The following is a 12,013-nucleotide window of genomic DNA, read 5'->3' on the forward strand; positions in this document are numbered from 1 at the left end:
AGAGACAAACGATTGTGCATATCTTTTTGTCATAAAGTTAATTTACAAAATTGCTATTTAGCTAGTTTCTTTTCAGTCATATCCAATACAAGGTGTATCAAACTCCATTCTTTGAATGATGCTGTGTCTGCATGTATGTATTACAATTATACACCTCAACAGTGTTAACCACTCCTGCTCCTGGGACATCAATGATTACACATTGTAACTATGCAATAGACTAGAAACATGATTTAAGTAAAGGCTGATTTGTAATTCATATATACAGAATAAAAAAACAGTACATCCTACCAGCATGCCCACAAGCGAGCCACTCTTCCACGTGGAAGAGAGCAGGAATGAGATGGGAGTAACCATCCAGGCTAGCAAAATAATGTTATGAAACAAGCAGGGAGCAGGTTTCGAACCCTCAACATTCTAGCCCGGCATGCTATCGACTGTGCACAAATGTATTAATTGGGGTTGGGGCCGATTGTGGCAAAAAACACTTTATCAATTGTAATCTTCAACATGTGGAAAAAGGAAAAAGTATTATTATTAGTTTTTCACAAGTGTAGCAGGATGGGCTATTAGCTGAACAATAGACTATTCAACCTTTACTAAAGAATTGTCTAATAGCCAAGCTAGGTGTGAACCCCCCCAACTTGAGCTAGGTGTGACCCCCCCCCCTCAAAAAAAAATAATAATTTGTACTATCTTTCCATATCTACCTACACACGGGTAATGTTCAGAAAAAAATAAATATATATATATATATATATATTCGTCATGGCTCCCGAGTGCTGCAGCGGTCTAAGGCACTGCATCTTGGTGTGAGAGGCTTTACTACAGTCCCTGGTTGAAATTCAGGCTGTATCAGATCCGACCGTGATTGGGAGTGCCATAGGGCTCCGCACAATTGGCCCAGCGTCATCTGAGTTTGGCCGGGGTAGGCCTTCATTGTAAATAAGAATTTGTTCTTACCTGACTTGCTTAGTTAAATAAAGGTTCAATTTAAAAAACAACTGCCGGCAACTGCAACGCAATCAATATGAGGTGAACAGTGACTGGTGCTGAAAATATAGCTAACTTGCTGTGCAAGTGTTGCACACCAACAGATGGAGAAAACCTACACCAGTCGAGCAATTCATTTCAACAATAATCTTCATTTTAATTTTACTTTACAAACAACAAGAGGGCTTAATTGGAGTCTATTTGCTTAATTGGAGTATATTTCTTAGGAGACCTATATAAAATAACTTAACTGGCTGAGGTAAGCTATGAGGCTTAACAGCCAAATAGAAGTCGGATGTTTTTTATTAGGCCTACTTACAATTGCAACCGGTCTCCCGTTCGCACGACACAGGAATTCTTTAGCTAAGTAGCCCAGTACTGTACTGCCAATGTCACGTTGTACAGCGCCATATTTTCCGTTCCATCCTTACAGAAACCCAGAAGGTTTTTTGTTTTCATGGAATAGAAACACCATAATATTAATCTAATTAATTAAGGAAGTACCAGTCAAAAGTTTGGACATGCCTACTCATTCCAGGATTTTTCTATATTTTTACTATTTTCTACATTGTAGAATAATAGTGAAGACATCACACATGAGCAGGTGTAGCCCATCATGCAAATGTTTCCTATTAGCAGGACAATAGACGTTTTATAACCCGGCTACTGTTGTGAAAATGCCTCAACTTGCAATGTATTCCATGCTTAAGTACTCTAAAGTGTTACCTTTCTAACTCAAAACAGCAGTACAGTATTTGTTCATCAACATCTTTATGCTTTTGTTAATAAAATAACGAGAAAAAAGACATTCAAATGCGGATGTTTATATTAACCACATTTTAGTCACACTTCCACCCAGCTCCACGACCACAGGTAAAACCTTGTTGAGATGATCAATGTATTTGTTACATTGTTGTATCGTCAATTTCTCTAGCCAAAACATCTTGATGGCCTTGACCAGTTCATCTTTGCCTGTCGGCTTGGCAGAGTTTTGTGTTTTCAGTTGATGCCAAACAAGTTCGATCGGGTTTAAATCAGGAGACCTACATGTAGAGATGAAAAAAATATTTTTAGATATACTGTAGGCCTACCGAAGGTGTTGTAGGTCTTTTATTTATTTTTATTTAACCTTTATTTTACTACATAAAGGTCTACTTACTCTGCTGGCGTCTTGACCCAGTTTATGGCCTTATTTGCAATGCAAACCCGGGCGGCAGTGTGTTTTGGGTCATTGTCTGCATTTGGAGAAGAAAAAAAGACATTTAGCCTAACACGTCAAAATTAGGTACAATAATAGAAATATACATGTAAATAGGCCAAAACATAAATATTGCTATAATCCTACCTTGAAAGAAACTGTGTACCCAGAAACACCTCTCTGACCGTCATGTTACTCTAAGAAATCTCGAGCCATGATATCTGAAAAAGGAGGCAAGAGTGAATTATTGTGGAACACATAACAGTCCGTGAGGTGTAGGCTACAATATTTTATGTACCTTTTGCTTTGTAAATAGCCAAACTTACCATCAAAAATCCAATATGGGCCTGGTGCTTGGCGAGAAATTGCCCCCCACACATGGAGTTTGAGCGGATGCTTGGGACTCGGCTTGCTTGATCTTCTTCCTTTTGTTCAAGGACCACGGTTGATTCGTCTGTGAAGATGACATTATTGAATGTCTCGCCAGCTTTGATCCATGCCTGGGCCTGCAGGACGCAAAGTTCTTTGTTTGTCAAACGAATCATTGGGTTGAAACTACAGAACAGTACAAAACAAGCGAACACACATGGTTAATGTTCTGATAATTAAAAAAAATATATAAATAAAAACATTTTTACCGAGCCTTTCCAAGTCCACGCAAGTTTCTTCAACTGTCTTCTGACTGTAATTAGAGCGATGTCGATGTTGTGCCGTGATGCCAGCAGATTACAGATTGCCTTTGCCGATCGCTCATCATCTTCATGAATATAAGCAAGTGATGTCTGCTAAATAATAAAGGTTTCTCCAGAAATAAATCATTCTAAATAACAAATTGGTTTTATTTACAAATTAGTGAGAATGTCTCACCCCATGTTCAAGAATTGCCTTTTTCCTAGCTTACTCTAGGTTAAATGAAAAGGAAAGCTCCAAAATATAGTTACTTTTTAAACAAAGCGATTATTATTATTATTTAATTAATTTAGAATGATATAAAAGCCCCTTAGATATTCTCAGATATTCTCACAGATCCTAATGGAAAATTCCCCTTAGATATTAATTTAGAGTCCTCCAATCCTCTAAATGTAATTATTGGCGGAGAGTCACATCATTGGAAAAAAAAAAGAAAATCGATATACTGTAGGCCTACCATAGGTGAAATGAGTCTCACTTGTGTTGAGTAATGTGCTGTTAAAAATGTAATGTGCTGTCTTATTTATTTAAAGAGCATATTGAAGTTAGAAGCAAAAGCCTACAACTATTTTAGCAACGTTTCGCGCTGCTCTGAGGCAAGCATGGGGACAGGTCTTGATAAATCAATTAGATTTTATTTTCACTTAATATCCGTTTGGGTATTGGTTAGACAAGAATTAGAAAATGAGGGTGCAGAAATGTTATGCTCTTAGTGTAACCGTTATTTAACTAGGCAAGTCAGTTAAGAACAAATTCTTATTTACAAGGACAGCCTACTCCTTCCTCCAGTTGTACAGCGCTATATTTTCCATCCCATCCTAACGGAAACCCTGAGGGTTTAGTTTTTGGTTTCTCTCTGAATAGAAACACTATAATATTAATCAAATTAAGCCAAATTTCTTAAAATCAATCCCATATACTATGTTATTCCAAAAAAGGTTTTAAATTCTCTGTTAATGCCAATACGGAAGACTATCAAATGCTTCTCAAAGATGCCCTCTGGTGGTCAAACTAGCAATAACTTGCATTAACAGAAAAATTGCTGACAAATAGATAACGTGCCACAGAATACTGCAGCAGCCCGCAAGGTGTGCCGCAGTATGACGCAACATTTAAAGGAGGAACCACTGTAGAAACGGTATCCATTTTGGCAGATTCTCCTGAAGAAAACCTTTTGGGTCAGAACCTTCTGCCGTTTCTTCCAGACCCACAAGACGTATGTTCACTCTCCTCTCTCTGTCGTAATGCAATGTAGTTTTATCCCGCAGTTGCTTCACTGCATCTCGGCAGGTGGCTACGTCATCTGTACCTGCCCTGGCGCTAACCTGCATCTCATCACAGCTCCAGAGACTTGCATGTGACCGATTGGCTGGCAATGTCGTTTGAGAGTTTTAAGATAGACGTGTTGGAGGCTTCCACCATATCCTTGAGTGATTTAATATCTCTCGAAAGCAGTTCCTCTAGGGATTCCTTAACTGCTCGTTTGACCATTTAAGTGTAAACTTAAATATTTTATTACCATAGCATTTTTGTATGTTCACTATAGTTATGTACTTGGAAATGTATCAAGAGACCAATTCGGCCACTTGTGTACATATGGGCAAACTCGTGAGGGACACCTGTGAGACTTGATACAAAATATTATGTCGAGCTCTCATTCTTGAACGTATCAGTCTGAAACTTTGCACATACACTGCCACCCTCTTGTGGACAACATCACAATTACACCCAGCTTCCTAGGTAAATGTATGGCCTTTCTTTTGCATTGCAAAGATGACGCAACAACAACAAAAAAATTGAAAACACATGTTTGTTTGCTTTGACTTTCACCAGATATAATATGTTATATTCTCCTACATTAATTTCACATTTCCACAAACTTCAAAGTATTTCCTTTCAAAAATAGTATCAAGAATATTCATGTTCTTGCTTCATGTCCTGAGCTAGATTTAGATTTGGGTATGTCATTTTAGGCGGAAATTGAGATGAAGTATCCGATCCTTAAGAGGTCAGGTGTGCCTTGTTAACAGTTCATTTGTGAAATTAACTGTGCATATTTGTAATTTCCGGTCACAACTTGCGGACTTTACGTGCTGCTGTGCGGTTTGTTGCTAATGTTACTTTGCGACCTGCCAACTTTACAGTTTTTACATTTTAATTACTGTTTTATATTTTAAAAATGTTCCCCTCACTCAACGTTTTTAAATTAAACTTTTTCACCCCGGATGCTTTATCTGGACATGGTTCTACATTACCTCCACCAGCCGAAGCTAGGTAGTAACACTAACATTATGCCTTCTAATTGCAGTCGCTGTACTCATAATATACAGGAGAACGATCGCCTTATGGTGATGATAGCCGTGCTGCAAGCCCAACTTCAGACGCAATCGTTAGGTAATTGTAATTTAAGTGTAGGAAAGGATGAAAGAGCGTCTGTGCCACCAATAAGTACAATAGTATAAATCCCCTCGCACAATTCCGGCAGCCGAACAGTTTTCTCATGGCTTCTGGAAGGAAATGCTGTAGGAATGCTCAACCGGTGTCGCTCATTCAGCCGACAGAAATTTTCAACCAGTTCTCCCCCTTAAGCAACGAGTCGGAGTCAGAGAACAAGCCTTCTCTGGTCTCTCTTCCGCCCGTTACGGGGTCTGAGACACCGAAGCCTCCCACCATTAGCTCTGACAAATTAAAAACCCTAGTCATTGGCAACTCCATTACCTGCAGTATTAGACTTAAAAAGACTCATCCAGCGATCATACAGTGTTTACAAGGAGACAGGGCTACCAACGTTAAGACTAATCTGAAGATGGTGCTGGCTAAGGCTAAATCTAGCGAGTGTACAGAGTATAGGGATATTGCTATCTACATCGGCACTAACGATGTTAGGATGGAACAGTCAGAGGTCACCAAGCGCCACATAGCTTCAGCGTGTAAATCAGCTAGAAAGATGTGTAGGCATTGAGAACTGTCTCTGGCCCCCTCCCAGTTAGGGGGAGTGATGAGCTCTACAGCAGAGTCTCACAACTCAATTGCTGGTTGAAAACTGTTTTCTGCCCCTCCCAAAAGATAGAATTTGTAGATAATTGGCCCTCTTTCTGGGACTCACCCACAAACAGGGCCAAGTCTGGCCTGCTGAGGAGTGACGGACTCCATCCTAGCTGGAGGGGTGCGCTCATCTTATCTATGAACATAGACAGGGCTCTAACTCCTCTAGCTCCACAATGAGATAGGGTGGTGTTCGCCTTAGCAATCTCACTGGAATAAAGACCTCCCCCATTCCTGTCATTTTTTTAAAGAGATTGTGATATCTCACATCTCAAAATAGGGCTACTTAAATGTTAGATCCCTCACTTCCAAGGCAGTTATAGTCAATGAACTAATCACTGATCATAATCTTGATGTGATTGGCCTGACTGAAACATGGCTTGTGCCTAATGAATTTACTGTGTTAAATGAGGCCTCTCCTCATTTAAGGAGATGCCTCATTTACAGCGTTCCTCACTGAGTTCCCTGAATTCCTATCAGACCTTGTAGTCATGGCAGACAATATTCCAATTTTTGGTGACTTCAATATTCACATGGAAAAGTCCACAGACCCACTCCAAAAGGCTTTCGGAGCCATCATCGACTGGGTTTTGTCCAACATGTCTCTGGACCTACTCACTGCTACAGTCATACTCTGGACCTAGTTTTGTTCCGTGGAATAAATATTGTGGATCTTAATGTTCTTCCTCATAATCCTGGACTATCGGACCACCATTTTATTAAGTTTGCAATCACAAAAGATAATCTGCTCAGAGCCCAACCAAGGATCATCAAAAGCCGTGGTATAAATTCTCAGACAACCCAAAGATTCCTAGATGCCCTTTCAGACTGCCTCCACCTACCCAAGGACCTCAGAGTACAAAAATCGGAACTAAATTTAAACTTGCATAATACCCTAGATGCAGTAGGTCCCCTGAAAACAAAAAACATTTGTCATAAGAAACCAGCTCCCTGGTATGCAGAAAATACCCGAGCTCTGAAGCAAGCTTCCAGAAAATTGGAACGGAAATGGCGCCACACCAAAATGGAAGTCTTCCGACTAGCTTGGAAAGACAGTACCGTGCAGTATCGAAGAGCCCTCACTGCTGCTCGATCATCCTATTTTTCCAACTTAATTTAGGAGAATAAGAACAATCCAACATTTATTTTTGATACTGTCGCAAAGCTAACTAAAAGCAGTATTCCCCAAGAGAGGATGGCTTTCGCTTCAGCAGTGATAAATTCATTAACTTATTTGACGAAAAGATCATGATCAATAGAAAGAAAAATATGGACTCCTCTTTAAATCTGTATATTCCTCCAAAGCTCAGTTGTCCTGCACAACACAACACTGCCAGGACCTAGGATCAAGGGAGACACTCAAATGTTTTAATATTGTATCTCTTGACACATTGATGAAAATAATCATGGCTTCTAAACCTTCAAGCTGCATACTGGACCCTATTCCAACTAAACTGCTGAAAGAGCTGCTTCCTGTGCTTGGCCCTCCTATGTTGAACATAATAAATGGCTCCCTATCCACCGGAGGTGTACCAAACTCACTAAAAGTGACAGTAATAAAGCCTCTCTTGAAAAAAAAAAACGGACCCAGAAAATATAAAAAACTATCAGCCTATATCGAATCTCCCAATACTTTCAAAAAACAAATTAAAAGCTGTTGCGCACCAACTCACTGCCTTCCTGAAGACAAACAATGTATACGAAACGCTTCAGTCTGGTTGTAGATCCCATCATAGCACTGAGACCGCACTCGTGAAGGTGGTAAATTACCATTTAATGGCGTCAGACCAAGGCTCTGCATCTGTCCTCCTAGATCTTAGTGCTGCTTTTGATACAGTCGTTCATCCTTTAAAAGTTGCAGCGTACAGCAGCACAGCTGTATGGTGCTGCAGAATTCTATGGCACGTTATTTAAGTGTCAGCCATTGTAAACATTAAAGCTAGTTAGTGCTAGTTTGACCACCAGAGGTCATCTTTGAGAAGCATTTGATAGCCTTCAATGGTGGCTGTACAAGAGAATTTAAAACCTTTTTTTGTAAGAACATAGTATATGGGACTGACTAAGAAATGTTGTTTAATTAATTTGATTAAAATTATGGTGTTTCTATTCCAAGTAAAACCCTATGGGTTTCCGTTAGGATGGAATGGAAAATATGGCACTGAACAACGTGACAGTTGGGAGTAGGCTACAGTACTGAGCTATTTAGCTAAAGAATCCCTGTGTCGTGCTGGCATGCGGGAGACCGGGGTTCAATTCCCCAACGGGGAGGAAGGAGTAGGCTGTCCTTGTAAATAAGAATTTGTTCTTAACTGACTTGCCTAGTTAAATAAAGGTTACACTAAGAGCATAACATTTCTACACCCTAATTGTAGTCTAAACAATACCCAAACGGAGATTCAGTGAAAATGCTTGTCTCAGAGCAGCGTGAAAGGGTGCTAAAATAGTTGTAGGTTATTGCTTCAAATCATATTGCTTCTAACTTCAATATCCTCATTAAATAAATAAGACCTACACCACTTTTAACAGCACATTACACAACACTAGTGAGACTCATGTCGCCTACAGTAGGCCAACAGCATATCGAAAAATATTTTAGTTCAATGACGTGACTGACAATAATTACAAATGGGTCTTCCGTGGCGGCCAGCATGGGTATCAAACCTGCATCTGTAGCAACACATGTTGCACTGCAATGCAGTGTCTTAGACCCCTGCGCCAATCAGGAGTTATTTTATAATACTGTACATGGTGTCCAGGTCAGGATAACCAAAACATTTCTTTATTAAAGAATATCAGAAAGAATGTTGGTACTTATTTATTTTGATCCAAAGCCATGAATGAGTGAGTCACTCAGCTTTATGTAGGTGCCGGACTATACGACTGTGCCATCAACTTGAGAATATATAACAATATTTTGAAGGTTATTTTGTTATCAAAAAAACAAGGTAAAACATTTATTTCTGTTTTTAGAGGGAGAAACGCTGGGCCAATTGTGCACCGCCCTATGGGACTCCCAATCACGGTCAGATGTATTAATCATATTATTAATTATTGTTATTAATAATAATACTTTTTGTTGTATTATTTGTTTTTATTTTCTGGTGGATTAAACTGAAATTGCAACCAATCAATCGCCCGGAGCATCCATCGATTACAATGGCCTATAATAGAAACGGTATATCAATTAAGAAATAAAGTGACTCCAACACACAAATGCTGCATACACATTTTAAGAATCTTGCAAAACTAACCGCTTTCTTGGCAACCATGCATTTCTTCGGTGTGGCCCGTTGTCCAGCCCTTTGTCCACTGATCTCCACGGATGGTTGTCGGCATGGTTGTATGCTCTGCAAAACATATTCACGTTTTAGTACAGAATAATTTTTTTACATTTTATTTTTATTTAACCTTTATTTAGTTAGCGATTTTATTACACAGTACGCCTACACATTGATAGGCTATATATATTTTTTTTTTGGAAAATGCACTGAAACCAAAATACTTTTAGTTTTGGTGATCCTCTCAGCTTCGGCTCATTTTCAAGTCGTGGTTACAGTCCTAACTCTGGAATGGGTAGCACCATTGAAAGAAGCTGGCTTGATGAAAACAATGTCCATTTTGTCTGTTCTCTTTGGTCTCAATGTCATTTTTAGATAAGCAGCTGTGTTACCAGGGTGGAGTTTTGTGCGGTGTGAGGAGAACTGGAAAGTTGTGATTTTCACACCTACAGTAGCCGGGCTATAAAGAGTCCATTGTCCTGCTAATCGGGCTACAAGTATTTGAAAACCTGTTTTCAAAATGCCACCAGCTGTCCATCAGTAATGTAAATAAAAACACAGCATCTTGTTTACATTCTTTATTGTAACCACAATGTCACAAATAATTTGTATCTACCTTTCCAATTACTTTTAGTGTTAGAAATTTACAAATGTGTGCTTTTCAATAGATTTTTCGTTAAATCCAGTTCGGATTTAATTATAACTTTTGTGTGACGCCTTTAGTGAGAGGTCTAATGCTTTAATATTTAATAATATCTGCCCTCCAAATTCTTATCTAAGGGGAATTGTTCACACGTGTAGACTGGCACTAAGAACAGCAGGAACGTTTCCCTAGTCAGCGCCATTATTAGTGCAATGCCCCTTAAAGTGTTGCTCTGTGCTACCTCCTCCCTTCCCCATGGGCTAGGTCCGTCTTCTGTGAACGGCTCTGCGGCCCATCCCGTGCCCCCTGCTCTCGTACCTTGAACCTCGCTCACCCACCTTTATTTCAGTGGATACAGCTGGAGAACAAGATGCAGGCCTCCTTATTGTCCCTAGAATTTCTAAGCAAACAGCTGGAGGCAGGGCTTTCTCCTTTGGAGCTAAATTGTTATGGAATGGTCTGCCTATCTGTGCAAGAGACGCAGACTCGGTCTCGACCTTTAAGTCTTTAGTGAAGACTCATCTCTTCAGTAGGTCCTATGATTGAGTGCAGTCTGGCCCAGGGGTGTGAAGGTGAACGGAAAGGCACTGGAGCGACGAACCGCCCTTGATATCTCCCCACTGGGATTCTCTGCCTCTAACCCTATTACGGGGGCTGAGTCACTGGCTTACTGGTGCTTTTCCATGCCGTCCTTAGGAGGGGTGCGTCACTTGAGTCACTGACATGAACTTCCTGTCCGGGTTGGCGCCCCCCTCGGGTTCGTGCCATGGGGGAGATCTTGGTGGGCTATTCTCGGCCTTGTCTCAGGGTAGTAAGTTGGTGGTTTGAAGATATCCCTCTAGTGGTGTGGGGGCTGTGCTTTGGCAAAGTGGGTGGGGTTACATCCTTCCTGGTTGGCCCTGTCCGAGGGTATCATCGGACAGGGCCATAATGTCTCCCGACCCCTCCTGCCTCAGCCTCCAGTATTTATGCTGCAATAGTTTGTGTGTCGGGAGGCTAGGGTCAGTCTGTTATATCTGGAGTATTTCTCCTGTCTTATCCAGTGTCCTGTGTGAATTGAAGTATGCTCCCTCTAATTCTCTCTATCTCTCTCTGAGGACCTGAGCCCTAGGACCATGCCTTAGGACTACCTGGCCTGATGACTCCTTGCTGTCCCCAGTCAGCCTGGTCATGCTGCTGCTCCAGTTTCAACTGTTCTGCCTGCGGCTATGGAAACCTGACCTGTTCACCAGATGTGCTACCTTGTCCCGGACTTCCGGTTTTCGGCTTTCTCTCTCTCTCCTGCACCTGCTTTCTCTGACTCTGAATGATCGGCTATGAAAAGCCAACTGTAATTTAATCCTGAGGTGCTGACCTGTTGCACCCTCTACAACCACTGTGATTATTATTATTTGACCCTGCTGGTCATCTATGAACGTTTGAACATCTTGACCATGTACTGTTATAATTTCCACCCCGGCACAGTCAGAAGACAGTGTCACCAGAAACGGGACATCAAAAACGGTAACATCTTATGTTTCACTGAATCGTGGCTGAATAACAACATGGATAACATTCAGCTGGCGGGATATACGCTGCACCGGCTAGATAGAACAGCACACTCCAGTCAGACGAGGGGGGGGTCTGTGTATATTTGTAAACAACAGCAGGTGCACGAAATCTAAGGAAGTCTCTAGATTTTGCTCACCTGAAGTAGAGTATATCATGATAAGCTGTAGACCACACTATTTGCCAGGAGAGTTTTCATCTATATTTTTCGTGGCTGTTTATTTACCACCACAGACGGATGCTGGCACTAAGACTGCACTCAGTCAGCTGTATAAGGAATTAAGCAAACAGGAAAACGCCCACCCAGAGGCAGCACTCCTAGTGGCCAGGGATTTTAATGCAGGAAAACTGAAATCAGTCTCACCTAATTTCTATCAGCATGTTAAATGTGCAATCAGAGGGGAAAAAAAACTCTAGACCACCTTTACACCACACACAGAGACGCATACAAAGCTCTCCCTCGCCCCCCATTTGGAAAATCTGACCATAATTCCATCCTCCTAATTCCTGTTCCCTACTGAGGATCTGGGGACCCATGCCAAATCTTTCCAGTCTCCTGAGGGGGAAAAGGTGTTGTCATGCCCTCTTCACGATTGTCTTGGTGTGTTTGGACCGTCA

At 40.9% G+C, this 12,013-nt stretch overlaps 1 protein-coding gene and 1 long non-coding RNA gene across 10 annotated transcripts in view; both read right to left on the bottom strand.

Annotated features, from left to right (window-relative positions):
* Positions 1 to 12,013, bottom strand: part of LOC106573044 (membrane-associated guanylate kinase, WW and PDZ domain-containing protein 2) — a 324,009-nt gene that overhangs the window by 232,424 nt on the left and 79,572 nt on the right. For 2 of the 9 annotated variants that reach the window (XM_045696845.2, XM_045696844.2), the window contains exon 4: positions 9,178 to 9,273. The exons of the other annotated variants lie outside the window; for them this stretch is intronic. In XM_045696845.2, the coding sequence (XP_045552801.2) occupies positions 9,178 to 9,262 (85 nt within the window). In that variant the 5' untranslated portion in view covers positions 9,263 to 9,273. The remainder of the gene's footprint in view (positions 1 to 9,177; positions 9,274 to 12,013) is intronic. 9 annotated transcript variants of the gene reach the window in all.
* LOC106573045 (uncharacterized) lies at positions 1,126 to 9,170 on the bottom strand. The gene is made up of 4 exons (XR_001321241.3): positions 2,518 to 9,170; positions 2,339 to 2,412; positions 2,153 to 2,228; positions 1,126 to 2,036 (listed from the first exon to the last, which is right to left on the bottom strand). It is a non-coding gene; the product is annotated as an uncharacterized LOC106573045 (long non-coding RNA).

The sequence above is a fragment of the Salmo salar genome, chromosome 16 (genome assembly GCF_965601325.2).
Source record: "Salmo salar chromosome 16, fSalSal1, whole genome shotgun sequence".
Taxonomy (NCBI): Eukaryota; Metazoa; Chordata; class Actinopteri; order Salmoniformes; family Salmonidae; genus Salmo; species Salmo salar.